The sequence below is a fragment of the Phyllobates terribilis genome, unplaced genomic scaffold (assembly GCF_046119375.1).
Source record: "Phyllobates terribilis strain yellow unplaced genomic scaffold, ASM4611937v1 Scaffold_7__3_contigs__length_470593459, whole genome shotgun sequence".
In the NCBI taxonomy this organism is placed as follows: domain Eukaryota; kingdom Metazoa; phylum Chordata; class Amphibia; order Anura; family Dendrobatidae; genus Phyllobates; species Phyllobates terribilis.
The window spans coordinates 51,307,025-51,329,599 of NW_027362767.1; the positions used below are offsets into that span (position 1 = coordinate 51,307,025).

Sequence of the window (22,575 nt, forward strand, 5' to 3'; positions counted from 1 at the left end):
ATGACTCTATATAATATAGGAGTTTCACTTTTTGTACTGAAATAAATTAACTTTTTGATGATTTTCTAATTTAGTGAGAAGCACTTGTATATATTATAGCTAAAGGATATATATTTTACGGAACATTTAGCAAATATTTTGGTAAAAGGTTGCTACTCCTTCAGATGAATTAATGAGTTGGTAGTAGAGGATGACTGTTGATTTTATTTTCTTTTTTTTAAACGCATCTGCCATCAATAGCCGACAGAGTCCCCAATGCCTGGAGATGGGCTGCAGCTGAAGGCTGCAGGAGCCATTGCTCAAGTGTAATCATTGGCTAAGTGTTCAGTTTTCCTGTAGCGCCACGAATGGGGACTCTAGGTAATACACGCTGCCCATCCACATGCGCACTGTTTATATAGTGGAGGACAGGACAGGTCCTCCAGAGCGGGAGACGCTCTTCATTACTGCTCTCCACTCCAAGTCTTCTGTTTGGGATCCTCATCTCTTTATCAGAGAATTCTTCGTGGACCAGCAATAAGGACTTTCACAGTCACTGGTGGATAAAAATACTGATAAATCTGTTTAACACAAAGAAAACGTAAAACTTGGCAGAAAACCTCAGCTCCCGGTGGACGGCCAAGTAGGTCACAGGAACACAAAACAATCTGCGCAAAAGAAATGATGTCTAGCCAAAGAGAAAGATAGCAAAAATCTTTGGCACCTAATAAACACTACTGTGCGGATCTTCTGTACAGATTAAAATTAACAAGTTTGCACAACTGTAACATTTATTTCTGTGGGCTTTGATGGTGTAGTGCCCACCATAGCACCCCTAGATTAAATGTCTGGTCATAATGCATGTAATACAGACCCCCTTACTCATAAGAAAAATGGTCGATTTCAACCATAACAAACGACTGCCAGTTATTTCAGTCTTGGATTGTCGGCCGGCCTTCAGGACAGATGAACAAGAACAAACGATCATCGTCGTTCAAAACAACGATCAAACAAGTTATATCTTTTTTCCTGACAGTAATAAAAACTGGCTGCATCATTGGCCGTAAAAAAAAAAAAAAAAATCCAACACGATACGGTCTGAAATATTTATTTTTTTCCTTGCAGATGAACGACCCATTTGTTCGACTGATGATTGCTCACGGGGCCATTATTTTTTGTGTTATGTGTATGGGGACATTAATAGATAGACATGGTGAAAAACAGCAACTTGTACACAACTTAGTGGCCGCTACAGAGTTCTACAATTTATCTCTCAATAAATAAGCACGCCCATCAAAGTTTTTATCCTCTTAATATATTTCAGTCATCATACTAGATAGCACTGTGTACTTAGAATTGCTCATTTTGCCTTTCTACCCCGCTAATTCTTCTCTTTTCTTTGCTCTAAGTCACAGGAAGTCTCTTGTCCCTGCATTTATTATCCCCCTCTTCAGACCCAGCTGTTCCCTCCTCCACCATGCCAGGGACTTTTGCAGTGACTTATGACTCATACAGAGAAAAATTGACCTCCTGTTTCTACCTAGAGCTTAGAAGGATTCAGCTAGTCAGTTTTTAATCACGCGAGGTCATAGACCTAATGGAAAAGAGAAGAATTAGCGGGGTAGAAAGGCAAAATGAGCAATTGTAAGTACACAGTGCTATATAATATGATGATTGCAATATATTAGGAGGATAAAAACATTGATGGGAGTGCTGCTTTAAAGTGATGGCCTATGAATAGGTCAATAAATTTTAGGTCCTGTACAGGGAGGGTATTCCAGCAGTAACACAATCACCTATGCACAAAATAAGTGATAACTACTAGATTGATAGGAGACTGTACAACTGCCAAGACTCCCAGCGATTGCAAAAACGGGGGACTTTTGTTCTGTGCTTGAATTGAGCAGCAGTCATTGTGCATGGGGCTGCAGAAAATAGAGCGATGTATCCGGCTATCTCCACCAGTCCCATAGTGAATGGATGAAATGCATAATCACGCTTCATTCAAACAAGGGCCAGATAGCCCTCATTTGGGCAACTGCTGGGGTCTTAGTAGTCGGAGTCTCGCTGACCTAGCAGTTATCTTGCTGTTATTGGAGCATCCACTTAAGGCTTATACAGACGGCAGTGCGCTGTCCAGGTCCACAAACCTGCAGTAGTCACAGACACAACTCATTTGAAGGATATGCCACATGGATCATGTTGGGGGAAAAATAAAATCAAGGCACGCACCATTGTAGAGGCTGGATGAGTAGAACTGTACCAAATATGACACCAGCAGGCGCGTGTGGACCGGTGCACGGTACAGCACACCAGATGCAAACACTATCTGCACACATCATGGATGATACTTCACATGATCATCTGAATTTAGCCAAACAGATAGGGATACATGCAACATAATTCAACTCTCTGCATAAGACCAGGCACCTTACGTCAGCCTGTGGGGCGAAATTACCTCTGCTACAGGAAAGGTTTCCACCCAGGATCATTTCACCCCCAACCAGTTTGTTTCTGTGCAGGAATGTAGTACAACATATCCAAAGCCTGGAAAAATAAGGATTCACCTTCAATTTAAAAAAAAAACCCTCCTGACAGAAGCCAGCTGTGAAATCCCTGGCAGAGGGGCACGCGTGGAAAGATCTGAAACGTGAATGGGTTAAAGGGAGGGCGGCTGGGCACGGCTCCTTTTCCCCTGTGTAATTATCAAACCAAACTTGTTTGACAACGCCAAAAATAATAAGTGGGATCGAGGTGCCAAGAAGCTTGTCAGCCGCAGTGCACTTTTCCAAGGCTTCTTCACATCTGCTTTCTGCATTTTCTTTTCAGAAGATGGTACTCGCTGCCGGAAAGTATTTGTTTATTGGCCGGTGAACCTTCCTCTCATAGAGAAGAGCAGACACAAAGCAGAGACGCACAGACGCAGGACTGATCCAGGAGTGGAGGTGGCCGTGCACACCAGGTGAAAGTTGACTGAGCCACTTGATAATGATTTTTGTGGGGATCATAGCGCTCCCCAATGACAGATTTCAGAGGAAAAAACTATCAGGCATGCTGGATTTCAACAAGTCCAATCCATTTGCACTCATGGAAGATAAGCGGGGGCAGGGAAGTCAGGATTTTTTCACAAGTGGGTGGACGAGATATCATAAAATCTCATCCGCAACATCAGAGTATTACTTCTCTGTTGTTAGAACAGTCTGTATTTACTATGAGACGTGTTCCTTTCAGATCAGTTTCATATATCCTTCACTGTACTCAGCATTGCACATGGCAGTAATCCTCCACCGGCCGTGGTGCACTGGAGAGGAAGTCAGCAGGAACTGTGATTCTTTAAGAAATTATTTGGTGTGGAAGAGGGAAAAAAAAATACTTCCTTTCTGAAATACAATGGATTCTGACAAACTGCAGTTTTCACCTTTTTTCAGATTCTTTAAAAGGGCTGTCCGGTTAAGACAAGCCTGAATCTCCCCACAGGATAGGCGATAACGGCCTGATCGGTGGGTGACCCTGTTACAAGATGGCGCGGCAGATCACCGACCACTGCTGGAAAAGCCGATCGCAGACCTCAGCAGGCGCGAGGAGCGAAGGAGCCTACAGGTCAGGCGCGAGGAGCAAAGGAGCCTACAGGTCAGGCGCGAGGAGCGAAGGAGCCTACAGGTCAGGCGCGAGGAGCAAAGGAGCCTACAGGTCAGGCGCGAGGAGCAAAGGAGCCTACAGGTCAGGCGCGAGGAGCAAAGGAGCCTACAGGTCAGGCGCGAGGAGCAAAGGAGCCTACAGGTCAGGCGCGAGGAGCAAAGGAGCCTACAGGTCAGGCGCGAGGAGCAAAGGAGCCTACAGGTCAGGCGCGAGGAGCAAAGGAGCCTACAGGTCAGGCGCGAGGAGCAAAGGAGCCTACAGGTCAGGCGCGAGGAGCAAAGGAGCCTACAGGTCAGGCGCGAGGAGCAAAGGAGCCTACAGGTCAGGCGCGAGGAGCAAAGGAGCCTACAGGTCAGGCGCGAGGAGCAAAGGAGCCTACAGGTCAGGCGCGAGGAGCAAAGGAGCCTACAGGTCAGGCGCGAGGAGCAAAGGAGCCTACAGGTCAGGCGCGAGGAGCAAAGGAGCCTACAGGTCAGGCGCGAGGAGCAAAGGAGCCTACAGGTCAGGCGCGAGGAGCAAAGGAGCCTACAGGTCAGGCGCGAGGAGCAAAGGAGCCTACAGGTCAGGCGCGAGGAGCAAAGGAGCCTACAGGTCAGGCGCGAGGAGCAAAGGAGCCTACAGGTCAGGCGCGAGGAGCAAAGGAGCCTACAGGTCAGGCGCGAGGAGCAAAGGAGCCTACAGGTCAGGCGCGAGGAGCAAAGGAGCCTACAGGTCAGGCGCGAGGAGCAAAGGAGCCTACAGGTCAGGCGCGAGGAGCAAAGGAGCCTACAGGTCAGGCGCGAGGAGCAAAGGAGCCTACAGGTCAGGCGCGAGGAGCAAAGGAGCCTACAGGTCAGGCGCGAGGAGCAAAGGAGCCTACAGGTCAGGCGCGAGGAGCAAAGGAGCCTACAGGTCAGGCGCGAGGAGCAAAGGAGCCTACAGGTCAGGCGCGAGGAGCAAAGGAGCCTACAGGTCAGGCGCGAGGAGCAAAGGAGCCTACAGGTCAGGCGCGAGGAGCAAAGGAGCCTACAGGTCAGGCGCGAGGAGCAAAGGAGCCTACAGGTCAGGCGCGAGGAGCAAAGGAGCCTACAGGTCAGGCGCGAGGAGCAAAGGAGCCTACAGGTCAGGCGCGAGGAGCAAAGGAGCCTACAGGTCAGGCGCGAGGAGCAAAGGAGCCTACAGGTCAGGCGCGAGGAGCAAAGGAGCCTACAGGTCAGGCGCGAGGAGCAAAGGAGCCTACAGGTCAGGCGCGAGGAGCAAAGGAGCCTACAGGTCAGGCGCGAGGAGCAAAGGAGCCTACAGGTCAGGCGCGAGGAGCAAAGGAGCCTACAGGTCAGGCGCGAGGAGCAAAGGAGCCTACAGGTCAGGCGCGAGGAGCAAAGGAGCCTACAGGTCAGGCGCGAGGAGCAAAGGAGCCTACAGGTCAGGCGCGAGGAGCAAAGGAGCCTACAGGTCAGGCGCGAGGAGCAAAGGAGCCTACAGGTCAGGCGCGAGGAGCAAAGGAGCCTACAGGTCAGGCGCGAGGAGCAAAGGAGCCTACAGGTCAGGCGCGAGGAGCAAAGGAGCCTACAGGTCAGGCGCGAGGAGCAAAGGAGCCTACAGGTCAGGCGCGAGGAGCAAAGGAGCCTACAGGTCAGGCGCGAGGAGCAAAGGAGCCTACAGGTCAGGCGCGAGGAGCAAAGGAGCCTACAGGTCAGGCGCGAGGAGCAAAGGAGCCTACAGGTCAGGCGCGAGGAGCAAAGGAGCCTACAGGTCAGGCGCGAGGAGCAAAGGAGCCTACAGGTCAGGCGCGAGGAGCAAAGGAGCCTACAGGTCAGGCGCGAGGAGCAAAGGAGCCTACAGGTCAGGCGCGAGGAGCAAAGGAGCCTACAGGTCAGGCGCGAGGAGCAAAGGAGCCTACAGGTCAGGCGCGAGGAGCAAAGGAGCCTACAGGTCAGGCGCGAGGAGCAAAGGAGCCTACAGGTCAGGCGCGAGGAGCAAAGGAGCCTACAGGTCAGGCGCGAGGAGCAAAGGAGCCTACAGGTCAGGCGCGAGGAGCAAAGGAGCCTACAGGTCAGGCGCGAGGAGCAAAGGAGCCTACAGGTCAGGCGCGAGGAGCAAAGGAGCCTACAGGTCAGGCGCGAGGAGCAAAGGAGCCTACAGGTCAGGCGCGAGGAGCAAAGGAGCCTACAGGTCAGGCGCGAGGAGCAAAGGAGCCTACAGGTCAGGCGCGAGGAGCAAAGGAGCCTACAGGTCAGGCGCGAGGAGCAAAGGAGCCTACAGGTCAGGCGCGAGGAGCAAAGGAGCCTACAGGTCAGGCGCGAGGAGCAAAGGAGCCTACAGGTCAGGCGCGAGGAGCAAAGGAGCCTACAGGTCAGGCGCGAGGAGCAAAGGAGCCTACAGGTCAGGCGCGAGGAGCAAAGGAGCCTACAGGTCAGGCGCGAGGAGCAAAGGAGCCTACAGGTCAGGCGCGAGGAGCAAAGGAGCCTACAGGTCAGGCGCGAGGAGCAAAGGAGCCTACAGGTCAGGCGCGAGGAGCAAAGGAGCCTACAGGTCAGGCGCGAGGAGCAAAGGAGCCTACAGGTCAGGCGCGAGGAGCAAAGGAGCCTACAGGTCAGGCGCGAGGAGCAAAGGAGCCTACAGGTCAGGCGCGAGGAGCAAAGGAGCCTACAGGTCAGGCGCGAGGAGCAAAGGAGCCTACAGGTCAGGCGCGAGGAGCAAAGGAGCCTACAGGTCAGGCGCGAGGAGCAAAGGAGCCTACAGGTCAGGCGCGAGGAGCAAAGGAGCCTACAGGTCAGGCGCGAGGAGCAAAGGAGCCTACAGGTCAGGCGCGAGGAGCAAAGGAGCCTACAGGTCAGGCGCGAGGAGCAAAGGAGCCTACAGGTCAGGCGCGAGGAGCAAAGGAGCCTACAGGTCAGGCGCGAGGAGCAAAGGAGCCTACAGGTCAGGCGCGAGGAGCAAAGGAGCCTACAGGTCAGGCGCGAGGAGCAAAGGAGCCTACAGGTCAGGCGCGAGGAGCAAAGGAGCCTACAGGTCAGGCGCGAGGAGCAAAGGAGCCTACAGGTCAGGCGCGAGGAGCAAAGGAGCCTACAGGTCAGGCGCGAGGAGCAAAGGAGCCTACAGGTCAGGCGCGAGGAGCAAAGGAGCCTACAGGTCAGGCGCGAGGAGCAAAGGAGCCTACAGGTCAGGCGCGAGGAGCAAAGGAGCCTACAGGTCAGGCGCGAGGAGCAAAGGAGCCTACAGGTCAGGCGCGAGGAGCAAAGGAGCCTACAGGTCAGGCGCGAGGAGCAAAGGAGCCTACAGGTCAGGCGCGAGGAGCAAAGGAGCCTACAGGTCAGGCGCGAGGAGCAAAGGAGCCTACAGGTCAGGCGCGAGGAGCAAAGGAGCCTACAGGTCAGGCGCGAGGAGCAAAGGAGCCTACAGGTCAGGCGCGAGGAGCAAAGGAGCCTACAGGTCAGGCGCGAGGAGCAAAGGAGCCTACAGGTCAGGCGCGAGGAGCAAAGGAGCCTACAGGTCAGGCGCGAGGAGCAAAGGAGCCTACAGGTCAGGCGCGAGGAGCAAAGGAGCCTACAGGTCAGGCGCGAGGAGCAAAGGAGCCTACAGGTCAGGCGCGAGGAGCAAAGGAGCCTACAGGTCAGGCGCGAGGAGCAAAGGAGCCTACAGGTCAGGCGCGAGGAGCAAAGGAGCCTACAGGTCAGGCGCGAGGAGCAAAGGAGCCTACAGGTCAGGCGCGAGGAGCAAAGGAGCCTACAGGTCAGGCGCGAGGAGCAAAGGAGCCTACAGGTCAGGCGCGAGGAGCAAAGGAGCCTACAGGTCAGGCGCGAGGAGCAAAGGAGCCTACAGGTCAGGCGCGAGGAGCAAAGGAGCCTACAGGTCAGGCGCGAGGAGCAAAGGAGCCTACAGGTCAGGCGCGAGGAGCAAAGGAGCCTACAGGTCAGGCGCGAGGAGCAAAGGAGCCTACAGGTCAGGCGCGAGGAGCAAAGGAGCCTACAGGTCAGGCGCGAGGAGCAAAGGAGCCTACAGGTCAGGCGCGAGGAGCAAAGGAGCCTACAGGTCAGGCGCGAGGAGCAAAGGAGCCTACAGGTCAGGCGCGAGGAGCAAAGGAGCCTACAGGTCAGGCGCGAGGAGCAAAGGAGCCTACAGGTCAGGCGCGAGGAGCAAAGGAGCCTACAGGTCAGGCGCGAGGAGCAAAGGAGCCTACAGGTCAGGCGCGAGGAGCAAAGGAGCCTACAGGTCAGGCGCGAGGAGCAAAGGAGCCTACAGGTCAGGCGCGAGGAGCAAAGGAGCCTACAGGTCAGGCGCGAGGAGCAAAGGAGCCTACAGGTCAGGCGCGAGGAGCAAAGGAGCCTACAGGTCAGGCGCGAGGAGCAAAGGAGCCTACAGGTCAGGCGCGAGGAGCAAAGGAGCCTACAGGTCAGGCGCGAGGAGCAAAGGAGCCTACAGGTCAGGCGCGAGGAGCAAAGGAGCCTACAGGTCAGGCGCGAGGAGCAAAGGAGCCTACAGGTCAGGCGCGAGGAGCAAAGGAGCCTACAGGTCAGGCGCGAGGAGCAAAGGAGCCTACAGGTCAGGCGCGAGGAGCAAAGGAGCCTACAGGTCAGGCGCGAGGAGCAAAGGAGCCTACAGGTCAGGCGCGAGGAGCAAAGGAGCCTACAGGTCAGGCGCGAGGAGCAAAGGAGCCTACAGGTCAGGCGCGAGGAGCAAAGGAGCCTACAGGTCAGGCGCGAGGAGCAAAGGAGCCTACAGGTCAGGCGCGAGGAGCAAAGGAGCCTACAGGTCAGGCGCGAGGAGCAAAGGAGCCTACAGGTCAGGCGCGAGGAGCAAAGGAGCCTACAGGTCAGGCGCGAGGAGCAAAGGAGCCTACAGGTCAGGCGCGAGGAGCAAAGGAGCCTACAGGTCAGGCGCGAGGAGCAAAGGAGCCTACAGGTCAGGCGCGAGGAGCAAAGGAGCCTACAGGTCAGGCGCGAGGAGCAAAGGAGCCTACAGGTCAGGCGCGAGGAGCAAAGGAGCCTACAGGTCAGGCGCGAGGAGCAAAGGAGCCTACAGGTCAGGCGCGAGGAGCAAAGGAGCCTACAGGTCAGGCGCGAGGAGCAAAGGAGCCTACAGGTCAGGCGCGAGGAGCAAAGGAGCCTACAGGTCAGGCGCGAGGAGCAAAGGAGCCTACAGGTCAGGCGCGAGGAGCAAAGGAGCCTACAGGTCAGGCGCGAGGAGCAAAGGAGCCTACAGGTCAGGCGCGAGGAGCAAAGGAGCCTACAGGTCAGGCGCGAGGAGCAAAGGAGCCTACAGGTCAGGCGCGAGGAGCAAAGGAGCCTACAGGTCAGGCGCGAGGAGCAAAGGAGCCTACAGGTCAGGCGCGAGGAGCAAAGGAGCCTACAGGTCAGGCGCGAGGAGCAAAGGAGCCTACAGGTCAGGCGCGAGGAGCAAAGGAGCCTACAGGTCAGGCGCGAGGAGCAAAGGAGCCTACAGGTCAGGCGCGAGGAGCAAAGGAGCCTACAGGTCAGGCGCGAGGAGCAAAGGAGCCTACAGGTCAGGCGCGAGGAGCAAAGGAGCCTACAGGTCAGGCGCGAGGAGCAAAGGAGCCTACAGGTCAGGCGCGAGGAGCAAAGGAGCCTACAGGTCAGGCGCGAGGAGCAAAGGAGCCTACAGGTCAGGCGCGAGGAGCAAAGGAGCCTACAGGTCAGGCGCGAGGAGCAAAGGAGCCTACAGGTCAGGCGCGAGGAGCAAAGGAGCCTACAGGTCAGGCGCGAGGAGCAAAGGAGCCTACAGGTCAGGCGCGAGGAGCAAAGGAGCCTACAGGTCAGGCGCGAGGAGCAAAGGAGCCTACAGGTCAGGCGCGAGGAGCAAAGGAGCCTACAGGTCAGGCGCGAGGAGCAAAGGAGCCTACAGGTCAGGCGCGAGGAGCAAAGGAGCCTACAGGTCAGGCGCGAGGAGCAAAGGAGCCTACAGGTCAGGCGCGAGGAGCAAAGGAGCCTACAGGTCAGGCGCGAGGAGCAAAGGAGCCTACAGGTCAGGCGCGAGGAGCAAAGGAGCCTACAGGTCAGGCGCGAGGAGCAAAGGAGCCTACAGGTCAGGCGCGAGGAGCAAAGGAGCCTACAGGTCAGGCGCGAGGAGCAAAGGAGCCTACAGGTCAGGCGCGAGGAGCAAAGGAGCCTACAGGTCAGGCGCGAGGAGCAAAGGAGCCTACAGGTCAGGCGCGAGGAGCAAAGGAGCCTACAGGTCAGGCGCGAGGAGCAAAGGAGCCTACAGGTCAGGCGCGAGGAGCAAAGGAGCCTACAGGTCAGGCGCGAGGAGCAAAGGAGCCTACAGGTCAGGCGCGAGGAGCAAAGGAGCCTACAGGTCAGGCGCGAGGAGCAAAGGAGCCTACAGGTCAGGCGCGAGGAGCAAAGGAGCCTACAGGTCAGGCGCGAGGAGCAAAGGAGCCTACAGGTCAGGCGCGAGGAGCAAAGGAGCCTACAGGTCAGGCGCGAGGAGCAAAGGAGCCTACAGGTCAGGCGCGAGGAGCAAAGGAGCCTACAGGTCAGGCGCGAGGAGCAAAGGAGCCTACAGGTCAGGCGCGAGGAGCAAAGGAGCCTACAGGTCAGGCGCGAGGAGCAAAGGAGCCTACAGGTCAGGCGCGAGGAGCAAAGGAGCCTATGTAACATACCTGGCGGCGTCCTTGCATAGTGGTCCATCTCCCACTGTGCAGGAGCGCGCACTTGATCTCCTGTCCAGAATGTCTCTCTGGCTTCCCTCCATGCTGTCTGTTTGTGTCTGTCTCTGCTGCTTAAGGGCGGCGCCCGATCACTTCCTGCTTTTTGTACCTGCTGTGGGTCACACCCCTTGTGCGTCCTCAGCCTATTGCTGTCTGACACTTGGTATATAGCTCAGCAGCTCCCTTCTATCCCTGCCTGTGCATATTGTTTCCTTCAGTGTGTGTTTGCACTCTGAAGGTGCCAGGTCCCGTCTTTGTTTCCTTATCTGCCTTTCCTGGAGGCTGTATTTCCAGGCCTGTCTGAACTGAGTCCTGTATGTCTCCTGCTTTTTGTATCAGTTCCCGTGTCTGAACTGAGTCCTGTATGTCTCCTGCTTTTTGTATCAGTTCCCGTGTCTGAACTGAGTCCTGTATGTCTCCTGCTTTGCGGTATCAGCTCCCGTGTCTGAACTGTGTCCTGTATGTCTCCTGCTTTGCGGTATCAGCTCCCGTGTCTGAACTGAGTCCTGTATGTCTCCTGCTTTGCGGTATCAGCTCCCGTGTCTGAACTGAGTCCTGTATGTCTCCTGCTTTGCGGTATCAGCTCCCGTGTCTGAACTGAGTCCTTTCTGTGCTCTCTTGTCTGTCCTGTCTGAACACGCTCCTAGCCTGTTCCTCTCGCCTTCTAGTGGCCGATTTCCTAGACCCGCTCCTGTGTCTGGTCTGTCCTGTCTGAACACGCTCCTTGCCTGTTCGTTCCGCCTTCTAGTGGCCGATTTCCTAGACCCGCTCCTGCGTCTGGTCTGTCCTGTCTGAACACGCTTCTTGCCTGTTCGTTCCGCCTCTCTGGGGGCCGTATTCCCAGACCCGCTCCTGTATCCCTCTGCAGTGTCGGTCTCCTCCGTACACTCAGTTCCAGTCTGAACTCTCTCCTGTCCTTTACCTGTTTTGCCTCTATGTCCGTTCCCTTCCTTTTTCTGCAGAGTCTGAACTCGTACCTAACTCCTGCTTGTTGTCTCTGCAAGTACCCTGTGGGTGTCTGGCTCAGTCTTTCCCTTCCTGTCTGTTCCGTGTGAACAGAGTCCTGTCCTGCCCTGCTTCTGCCCGCTGCTCCGGCAGTCCTGTCCTGCCCTGCTTCTGCCCGCTGCTCCGGCAGTCCTGTCCTGCCCTGCTTCTGCCCGCTGCTCCGGCAGTCCTGTCCTGCCCTGCTTCTGCCCGCTGCTCCGGCAGTCCTGTTCTGCCCTGCTTCTGCCCGCTGCTCCGGCAGTCCTGTCCTGCCCTGCCTGTACCCCTCTGCCTGTAATGTTCCTGAGTCCCAGTGTGTACTGGGCCCTATCCCGCCTGTGTTCCTACCTGCTAGTGCCTCCCTGTCTGCACTCTAGCTGTGCTTGCCTTTACCCCCCTGCCTGCATACCCGCCTGCCTGCATACCAGTCGTGCCTGCCTATACCCTCCAGTCTGTGTGCCAGCCTACCAGCCTGTTCCTGTATTCCCCTGTGTGGGTCAACAGCCGTGTCCGGGGTCTGTCCTGGAGTAGCACCTGGTCCCTCTGCTCGGTTCCTCCTTGGTGCACTGGCGTCGTATGCCGTCGTGCGACCCTGGTCGGATCGGGTGAATACTTAGTCACGCCCCTCCAGGCATTCACTCTCCGGCACGGTCCAGTGGAATCACTACCAATCACACGCACACGCCGCTTAGCCCGGGCGTGTGCATAACAGCATGCTCAGGCCATGGTTCCCGTTGAGCCCCACGGCCTTCGCCCTCTGAGAAGTTTTCCAGCGAATATATGCATTAAAATAAATAAATAAATTTTTTTTTTTCCTTAGCTGAGTTCCAGGCGAATTACTTACCGTCCAGATGGATCTATCAGCTCTCGTTCCTGCGGATCCGCCACGTTACTATGGGGATCCAAGACAGTGTCGTGCATTTGTGGAGCAATGCATGCTACACTTTAAGGCCTACCCTCTTTATTTTCCTTCCGATTGGGCTAAAGTGGCCTTTATGATGTCTTACCTGGCGGGTGATGCCTTGGAATGGATCAACCCCCTATATGAAACACAGGATCCAATCCTCCGGGACCTAATGGCCTTCCTGGTGGCCTTTCTAATGGTCTTCGATGATCCTAACCCGGAGGCTCCTGCTGAAGCTTCACCTCCCAATATCCCGGAGCAGTCCCAATGGGTAATGTGTGTGGGTAGCGCAATAGTCCTCCAGCCCAATGAGACTACTGCCCACCCAGAATCCTCACAGGGTGACTACGCTTTCCGGAATACTTCTCTCAACCTCAAGAGGCAGTCCAGACGTGCTAGACTTAGAGGCAAGCCGTCACGCCAGGGTCTGTCCTCCCTGAGACCTCCTGACCCCAACCTTGAAGTCCCTACTGAAGCTTCATCTCCCTGTATCCCGGAGAAACCCCAATGGGTAATGTGCGTGGGTAGTGCACCAGTTCTCCTGGCCGAAGAGACTTCTGCCCATCCAGACTCCACACAGGAGAACTTCCTGCACCCGGCATCAGATGCTTCTTTCTCTTTAACCGGTGTGCATGTCCAAGGATGCTCCAAAGCTGTGGTTACCTCAGAGTCTGTGCACCTCTACTACCTGGCGGAGGATCCCCTGTTGCCTCCTGAACCCTCCGGGATACCACTCGATGACAAATGGAGAGAGACTTCTCTACACCCGGTACTCAATACTTTGTCCGCTTCGTCCTGTGAGCCTGACAATGGGTACCCCAAAGTGGTAGTTACCTCCGAGTCTCTACACTCTTCTGACCCGGCGGAGGACCTCCAGTTGTTTCCTGAATCCTCCGGGGTACCACCAGATAACAAAGAGACAGTGACTTTTCCTCATTATGTACCTGATAACCCGTCTATTTTTTCCTGTGAGCTTGACAAGATGTACCTCGAAGCAGAGATTACCCTCAAGTCTCTGTCCCCCTCCAACCCAGTGAACGACTGGTCCTCGAATTCCCTGCGGAAGATTCTGGCAGGCCTGAAGAAGAGGGGGCGTAAGGGGGGAGGTACTGTAACATACCTGGCGGCGTCCTTGCATAGTGGTCCATCTCCCACTGTGCAGGAGCGCGCACTTGATCTCCTGTCCAGAATGTCTCTCTGGCTTCCCTCCATGCTGTCTGTTTGTGTCTGTCTCTGCTGCTTAAGGGCGGCGCCCGATCACTTCCTGCTTTTTGTACCTGCTGTGGGTCACACCCCTTGTGCGTCCTCAGCCTATTGCTGTCTGACACTTGGTATATAGCTCAGCAGCTCCCTTCTATCCCTGCCTGTGCATATTGTTTCCTTCAGTGTGTGTTTGCACTCTGAAGGTGCCAGGTCCCGTCTTTGTTTCCTTATCTGCCTTTCCTGGAGGCTGTATTTCCAGGCCTGTCTGAACTGAGTCCTGTATGTCTCCTGCTTTTTGTATCAGTTCCCGTGTCTGAACTGAGTCCTGTATGTCTCCTGCTTTGCGGTATCAGCTCCCGTGTCTGAACTGTGTCCTGTATGTCTCCTGCTTTGCGGTATCAGCTCCCGTGTCTGAACTGAGTCCTGTATGTCTCCTGCTTTGCGGTATCAGCTCCCGTGTCTGAACTGAGTCCTGTATGTCTCCTGCTTTGCGGTATCAGCTCCCGTGTCTGAACTGAGTCCTTTCTGTGCTCTCTTGTCTGTCCTGTCTGAACACGCTCCTAGCCTGTTCCTCTCGCCTTCTAGTGGCCGATTTCCTAGACCCGCTCCTGTGTCTGGTCTGTCCTGTCTGAACACGCTTCTTGCCTGTTCGTTCCGCCTCTCTGGGGGCCGTATTCCCAGACCCGCTCCTGTATCCCTCTGCAGTGTCGGTCTCCTCCGTACACTCAGTTCCAGTCTGAACTCTCTCCTGTCCTTTACCTGTTTTGCCTCTATGTCCGTTCCCTTCCTTTTTCTGCAGAGTCTGAACTCGTACCTAACTCCTGCTTGTTGTCTCTGCAAGTACCCTGTGGGTGTCTGGCTCAGTCTTTCCCTTCCTGTCTGTTCCGTGTGAACAGAGTCCTGTCCTGCCCTGCTTCTGCCCGCTGCTCCGGCAGTCCTGTCCTGCCCTGCTTCTGCCCGCTGCTCCGGCAGTCCTGTCCTGCCCTGCTTCTGCCCGCTGCTCCGGCAGTCCTGTCCTGCCCTGCTTCTGCCCGCTGCTCCGGCAGTCCTGTCCTGCCCTGCTTCTGCCCGCTGCTCCGGCAGTCCTGTCCTGCCCTGCCTGTACCCCTCTGCCTGTAATGTTCCTGAGTCCCAGTGTGTACTGGGCCCTATCCCGCCTGTGTTCCTACCTGCTAGTGCCTCCCTGTCTGCACTCTAGCTGTGCTTGCCTTTACCCCCCTGCCTGCATACCCGCCTGCCTGCATACCAGTCGTGCCTGCCTATACCCTCCAGTCTGTGTGCCAGCCTACCAGCCTGTTCCTGTATTCCCCTGTGTGGGTCAACAGCCGTGTCCGGGGTCTGTCCTGGAGTAGCACCTGGTCCCTCTGCTCGGTTCCTCCTTGGTGCACTGGCGTCGTATGCCGTCGTGCGACCCTGGTCGGATCGGGTGAATACTTAGTCACGCCCCTCCAGGCATTCACTCTCCGGCACGGTCCAGTGGAATCACTACCAATCACACGCACACGCCGCTTAGCCCGGGCGTGTGCATAACAGCCTACAGGTCAGGCGCGAGGAGCAAAGGAGCCTACAGGTCAGGCGCGAGGAGCAAAGGAGCCTACAGGTCAGGCGCGAGGAGCAAAGGAGCCTACAGGTCAGGCGCGAGGAGCAAAGGAGCCTACAGGTCAGGCGCGAGGAGCAAAGGAGCCTACAGGTCAGGCGCGAGGAGCAAAGGAGCCTACAGGTCAGGCGCGAGGAGCAAAGGAGCCTACAGGTCAGGCGCGAGGAGCAAAGGAGCCTACAGGTCAGGCGCGAGGAGCAAAGGAGCCTACAGGTCAGGCGCGAGGAGCAAAGGAGCCTACAGGTCAGGCGCGAGGAGCAAAGGAGCCTACAGGTCAGGCGCGAGGAGCAAAGGAGCCTACAGGTCAGGCGCGAGGAGCAAAGGAGCCTACAGGTCAGGCGCGAGGAGCAAAGGAGCCTACAGGTCAGGCGCGAGGAGCGAAGGAGCCTACAGGTCAGGCGCGAGCACTACCGCCCTTTTCTAATGGGGATAAAAGCTCCCCAAATCGGTACCAGTCCCAGCAGTTGCAAACCCATCGATCAGCCAGTTATCACCTCATGCGTTTTAACCAGACAACCCCCTTCTTCACTCTTCTGATATCTGCACAGACTTTTCAGTAACTCCATTTGTAGTCTGTGAATGGGAACATGTTGACTTCCAGAGGCAGAATGCCCACACAGACCGAATATCGAGACTTTGCTACAGCTCAATCTTTGACAGCTACATAACCTGGATTTAAAAGGAATTGTCCATTATAAGGAAAATTGAGGAAAAGCCTAATAATGCTTAGAGAAAAAAAATACACAACAAACATATACATGCAAAACAAGTGCCCTGAAGCTTCAGCGCCACTTTCTCCACTGTGTTTACAAGGCTGCTGCTGTGATGTCTCGTCTACAATATGTGACTGCTGCAGCCAGTCAGAGCGCCCCGGCATCACCGACGAGCCCAGAGATTGGCTGCAGCAGTCACGTGTTGCAGTCGGGACGTCATCACGGCATTTCTGTAAGTGAAGATCAGCCAAGAGGAGACTGGATTTGTTATTTTTAAAGCATTGGTCTCAATTTTTCCTCAAAGTGTAAAATCCCTTCAATTTTTACCAAATTTCAAGACCTATTTGCCATGAGTGAATAGGAGCATTTTAGTTTGCAGCCAGAGGTATTTCTTAGCTAAGAGTCTGATTGCAATCCTCTAAACTGGGCACCAACCTCTTTCCTATCCTGATCATTTGCAACAATGTACCAGGCGTCTTTAAAATAGAGAAACTGAAACACAAAAAGGACCTGATTCTCCAAGAAACACCAGTGGTGGGGAAGGGTACGCTGGAATAAGAGGGGTTTGGCCATATCTTTCAGCTCCTGTTGGCGACTGGAGAACATTTGTCGTCATTTACACCCCTTTTTTGGTGTAAACTATGATCAACCTTTTCAGGCCAAGATCCACCTACTTTCCAAAAGTTGCAGGCATTGGACAGGATTGATGTGAAACGGACCTAAGTTGCTACATTTTTTGCGCAACTACGAGTTGTACAAAAATCTGTCAAAATTTCAAGCAATTTTACACCAGAAAACTTGATGAATCACGGCCATTATTATTATAGGGGGTGCCTCGTGTCTATAAAACCCTTCCATGTGTCGAACATCTGGATGCTGCATTTTTTCCACTACAATACAAAAAAATGGGCAGAAAAAGAGCAGTGACATTCCAAGTAATAAACTGGCCTTGTAGTCAGACGCACAAGAACCTTAAAGGTCTCCTGACTTGCTGCATGCAAGAGCCGCCGCACATCTCTCCCCATTCATAGCAATGGGAGAACATGCTTATACGTCCTCTAACTCCCTTAGCAATGACGAGTGCGGCCACTTTTCCATTTACTACCTGGAAGCAGCAGCCTTCTCACCATGAGAGTCGGGAGACTCCTCCATTCTTCACCAAGGTCAATGTCCCAGAAGTCGGACCTGCATCTATCAGACATTTCTCAAGAAGTTGGGAATATCCCTTTAAAAAACAGGGATCTTATAAGCACATGGTATGAAGTATTAATTATTAGAAAATTTATCCTGAGCTACAGCATATGCAAAACTACAACTCCCAGCAAGTCCAGGCAGCCTTCAATTGTCCAGGCATGCAAGGAATTGTAGATTTGCAGCTGGACATCATTGGAGTTCAAGGCTGATACAAAAGTGTGCCAGTGCCCTTAGACGCCAGATCTTTGAGGTCCTGCACCTCTTGGATATCTTGATGGTCCCCACTTTCAGGAGACAAGTTGCTACTGAAGCCAAAGAAAAAAAACCTCATGTAAACCTACTATGAGAAAAGTTTGCTATACGCTTAAAAGGGTTGTTCATGAGTTTGAAGTCTCCCATACACATTAAAGTCAGCCTGTCCCAGCGATTGCAGCTGGTCCGGTCAGCCATATAATCTGTTCGGGGGCCCCTGATAGGATGAATGTTACATGCCTGATCCTTTTAACTTACTTTCATTTCCCCGAAAACAAGTGCATTGGAAGGGTGGGCATACGTACCAATGAAATCCCTACTACTTCAGCATCAGTGCTCCAGTGGTCCCTACAAAGCATTCGTTTATTTTCCTGCAGCAATGACACGCCGATCACACGCGACCACTGCAGCCAATCATATCACCGTTCAGGACATCCATTGGCTGTGGTGGTCACAAGGCTGGATGGCACATCATTGCTGCAGGGGCACCGGAGAATGGAAATAGAGACAGGGGGATAACAAGCGAGTACTATTGGATTTATTTTTACATTTCCTGCTGCTGCTTCTAGCTTCTTAAAGCCTTGGACATTCCCTTTAGAGGTTTGGATCAGCTAGAATGCAACCAGTCAAGTCTAAACTTGAGCTAAGTGACAAACCGATGATCTTACATGGTCTCAGGATGCAAATTACTAGGTTCTTGGAGGAACCTGAGGACATCACTCAAACATAGTGGCTTGAAGGTAACGGGCGCATTTTGCATACCGGCATTGTAACATCAGGATGCAGGTATAATTGGTGCGAATCGATTCGCAGGACCGGGTACATCGGCCATTTCAGTAATCTCTGGCCGCGAACCATCTCTTACAGGATCCGCGTCTTTTTTGATTAGTCAAAGAAGAGCTGCGGATCCGGAACAGACGGTTCTCAGGGCCCCATCCAGCGGCCATTGATTACCTATGTGAGCGAAGGACCAGGTCCTGCAAATCAACTTGCACCAAAGATAGATGCAGCTCGTATTAGATAATCAGCAGCGTTTATAATAAATCGTGACGTAACACTCTGGACAGAAGAAGCTCCAGGAGTCCAATTACACTCATCCGCGGGAATACGGCTCCCATGGGAGAGAAGCAGCATCAGTCATATTTGCCGCTCATCTCCTCTTTTGAGAGGACATGCACGCTCCTAAGATATACAGGGAAGACATTGGAGTTGCACTCCTCAGATTACTTCCCATGTTAAGCGATGGCGTCTTCTACCCTCATTCGTCAGAGAATGCAGTAAGTGCACGGTGTACATTATTTCTCCCAGACACGTCAAACAAGTTTTTAACTCTTTTGGTTCTGGGGAACGTGCATGTGTCTGAGGCCTGTGCATTCCAACTCAGCGGCAGAGACACTAACGCAGGTTGTGCAGCGCCTCTGGAAGTCTGTTGATGGGTAAATCGCCAGCTCACCACACATGCTAACGCTATTTCCTGATGGGATGTGGACGCCAAATAAATCCAAGGAAAAATATCACTCCACCTGGATCAGTAAAGCTGGTAGCCGCAGTGTCACCAAAGCCATCTTCACTTTGCAACCTACGCGTTTTGGACATACGTTCTTAATCATTAGGGAGCCGTCTGTGCAGCAAAAAACCCTGGGGCGTCCTGCCAGACAAAGGACTACAGGCTGTTTAATGGTAATCCAAAACAGGCACACTGTAAGCCCACGGACTACAACCACCAGCAGAGCCACATGAATTGTACTGACTTCCTGCAGCAGCACATCGCAGATCAGGTAAACGTCCATGGTGCAAAAATGGAGGCATCTTTTTAACATTCTTGTTGCCTCTTCAGGTGGATTAAGGCTTTATACACATTAAATAAAAGTTAACCAAATGCTCCAACTTCGGCAGGATCAGCAGGTCGTCAAATATCACATGGGGGCCTCCCCGACTGATCATCTGATGGGGAAGAGAAGGACAAGTCCGGCTGGATTTGTGGTTACGCTGCCAAAAAGTCGACACGGCGCCGATAAAATCACTTCACGATTATCTAAAGTGCCGCACCGCGATTGTGCCGAATGTTTATGGTCAAAATGTGTTACGATGTCTACACCCTGGTGGCTCCGCAACAATCTCGAGTCTACATGGCATGAGCTAAAATTGAGCTATACCTCTGCGGCATCACAGCACAGAGCGAGTGTGGCCCACCCCGGCTGCAGGTTGCTGCAGTGCGATCTTTAGCTGTGCCATGTGTGTCATTGCAGTGCAGACCCAGGCATTAAAAGTGAATGCAGACATGTGACTTAACAACTTAATGACCTACATTGTACATCTTTGTCAAAGGTCAAGCATGGAGCAGACTCAGGAGCTGATCCCGCACCGCACCAGGCAGATGCAGGCTGTGTTACACTGCTGGCATCTGCAGCAGCTGGAGCTGAACTCTGATTGCTGAAGTGTAACTATTTAATTCCTGCTGTCTACCTCTGACAGCGATGCCATCACCAAGATTAATCACCTCTCTTCAAAAATGGGAAAAAAAACCCTAATACGTCCAACTATCATAATGTAAAGTTATTTAAATGTGGAGAAAAAAAGTGATTGTGAGGATTGCCTTTATTTTGGTTGTCGCATATCCCAAAAAAATGGACTAAAAAGTGATCAAAATGTCATATGTACCCCAAGATAGTATCAGTAACAACGTCCACTCAGAAGGCAACAAAAACCCCAAGATCCATGGGTGGAAGAAAAAAAAATAAGTTACGGGTCTTGGAAGAAGATCAAAAAATGGTTTTGTTTTTAAAAAAGGATGGAAAAAACTTCCCACAGTGAAGTCGCAGAGAGTCACCCGGAAGGTTTGGCGTTTTTGTAACAGACAATCATTGGTCACACGGCACCACAGCATCTTCAGGTCATAGGACTACGGTCACTGCGCCTTATGCGGTAACGGAATATACTGATGGGGGGTCAGATGTGGCCCCTACATAGTGCCCAGTGAGGGGCCACATTACTGCCCTGTGCCTGGCCCCTACATAGTGCCCAGTGAGTGGCCGCATTACTGCCCTGTGCCTGGCCCCTACATAGTGCCCAGTGAGGGGCCGCATTACTGCCCTGTGCCTGGCCCCTACATAGTGCCCAGTGAGGGGCCGCATTACTGCCCTGTGCCTGGCCCCTACATAGTGCCCAGTGAGGGGCCGCATTACTGCCCTGTGCCTGGCCCCTACATAGTGCCCAGTGAGGGGCCGCATTACTGCCCTGTGCCTGGCCCCTACATAGTGCCCAGTGAGGGGCCGCATTACTGCCCTGTGCCTGGCCCCTACATAGTGCCCAGTGAGGGGCCGCATTACTGCCCTGTGCCTGGCCCCTACATAGTGCCCAGTGAGGGGCCGCATTACTGCCCTGTGCCTGGCCCTTACATAGTGCCCAGTGAGGGGCCGCATTACTGCCCTGTGCCTGGCCCCTACATAGTGCCCAGTGAGGGGCCGCATTACTGCCCTGTGCCTGGCCCCTACATAGTGCCCAGTGAGGGGCCACATTACTGCCCTGTGGCCTGGCTTTTCACAAATTTCATAACTGTAACTCCCAGCAACTGTCAGGCGCCGCTGGGAGTTGTAGTGCCACAGACGGTCCCGGGCTCCTACCTTGTACACGTCCCCGTAGGTGCCGCTGCCGACCCGCTGGATGAGCTCGAAGTCCTGCTGCGGGTTCTTGCGGAGGATGTCGGCGCTGGGCCGGCTCAGGGAGGGCTCCATGCTCCGGGGCTGTACGCGGCGGTCACCGGGGGACTCACTGCTCCAGCGCTACACCGTGGAGCCGGCCACAGCGGGAGGCCAAGCACCGTGCCATGTCCGGACAATGAAGCGGAGAGACGGAGGCTGAGCGGCCGATATACAGCGGAGGAGGAGAGAGGAGAGAGGAGAGCCCGCCTCCCCCCCGGGCCGCCGCCACCTCCTCCTCCCCCTCCCCGCACCGTGCTGCACTCACCAGTCACCAGGCCCAGGAACGCAGGAGTCTAAGAGCCCCGGAGCCCAGGAGTCCAAGAGCCCAGGAGTCCAAGAGCCCCGGAGCCCAGGAGTTCAAGAGCCCAGAAGTCTAAGAGCCCAGGAGTTCAAGAGCCCAGGAGTCCAAGAGCCCCGGAGCCCAGGAGTCCAAGAGCCCAGTAGTCCAAGAGCCCCGGAGTCCAGGAGTCCAAGAGCCCCGGAGCCCAGGAGTCCAAGAGCCCAGTAGTCCAAGAGCCCCGGAGCCCAGGAGTCCAAGAGCCCCGGAGCCAAGGAGTTCGGCTCCGGCCACTCGCTCTGCTTTCCACTTCTTTATTTCTTTGGCACTTTTTCTAGTGCATTTTTTAAACTCTGTGATAAAACACTAAGGTGTTGTATGATTGTGTGCTATGTTACTGTATGTTTGGTGTGTGTGACTGTGTGTGTGTGTGTGTGTTTGTGTTTGTGTGTGTGTGTGTGTGTTTGTGTTTGTGTGTGTGTGTGTTTTCTGGCCATGTTCCCTATACCGCCGGCCGTTTCTATTCCCTATACCGCCGGGCTGTGTCTGTTCCCTATACCGCCGGCCGTTTCTGTTCCCTATACCGCCGGCCGTTTCTGTTCCCTATACCGCCGGCCGTTTCTATTCCCTATACCGCCGGGCTGTGTCTGTTCCCTATACCGCCGGCCGTTTCTGTTCCCTATACCGCCGGCCGTTTCTGTTCCCTATACCGCCGGCCGTTTCTGTTCCCTATACCGCCGGCCGTTTCTGTTCCCTATACCGCCGGCCGTTTCTGTTCCCTATACCGCCGGCCGTTTCTGTTCCCTATACCGCCGGCCGTTTCTGTTCCCTATACCGCCGGCCGTGTCTGTTCCCTATACCGCCGGCCGTGTCTGTTCCCTATACCGCCGGCCGTGTCTGTTCCCTATACCGCCGGCCGGGTCTGTTCCGTATACCGCTGGGGGACTTATTCCAGTAGCGGCTTCGCTGGTGATTTCCCGTAGGACTTATCTGAACCCTGTAGTGGTGATAGAGAAGATGTCACCAGGTTTTCCCAATATAAACTACTGTCGCCACCTTTAATGCTTCTTTTACATCATTCTAGTGACCTGCACATAAGTCCCAACCCCCTCTTATCATCCCCTCTATCCCCTCTATCCTCTCCATCCTCCTTCCCTGCTCCATGTGGATGGCACGTCCTGTCCTCCATCTTGCTCCTGCACAGGCGCTCCTCTGTCTGCCCTGCCGAGGGCAGAACACAGTACTGTAATGTGCATCGGGAGCGTGTACAGAGCGCCGGTGACCCAGCAGTGCATGAGCGTTACAGGACCTGGTTCTGACCCCCTTAATGCAGAGACGTGCTCAGGAGCGCGATGGGGGACATTGTGAGGACGTAGGACACATCATCCACATGAAGCAGAGGAGGAGGACGGCGATCGCAAGAAGAGAGGAGGCGCTGTATCAGCACCAGAGACGCCATCGGATCGCGCTGCGCTGTATGGGGATA

The 22,575-nt window shown here is 54.4% G+C and overlaps 1 protein-coding gene across 1 annotated transcript in view; it reads right to left on the bottom strand.

Moving 5' to 3' along the window:
* MAP4K5 (mitogen-activated protein kinase kinase kinase kinase 5) overlaps positions 1–21,035 on the bottom strand; it is a 90,441-nt gene extending 69,406 nt beyond the window's left edge. The window contains exon 1 of the mRNA XM_073638552.1: positions 20,735–21,035. Coding sequence (XP_073494653.1) covers positions 20,735–20,845 — 111 coding nt within the window. The 5' untranslated portion in view covers positions 20,846–21,035. The remainder of the gene's footprint in view (positions 1–20,734) is intronic.
* Between the last annotated feature and the right edge of the window lie 1,540 nt (positions 21,036–22,575).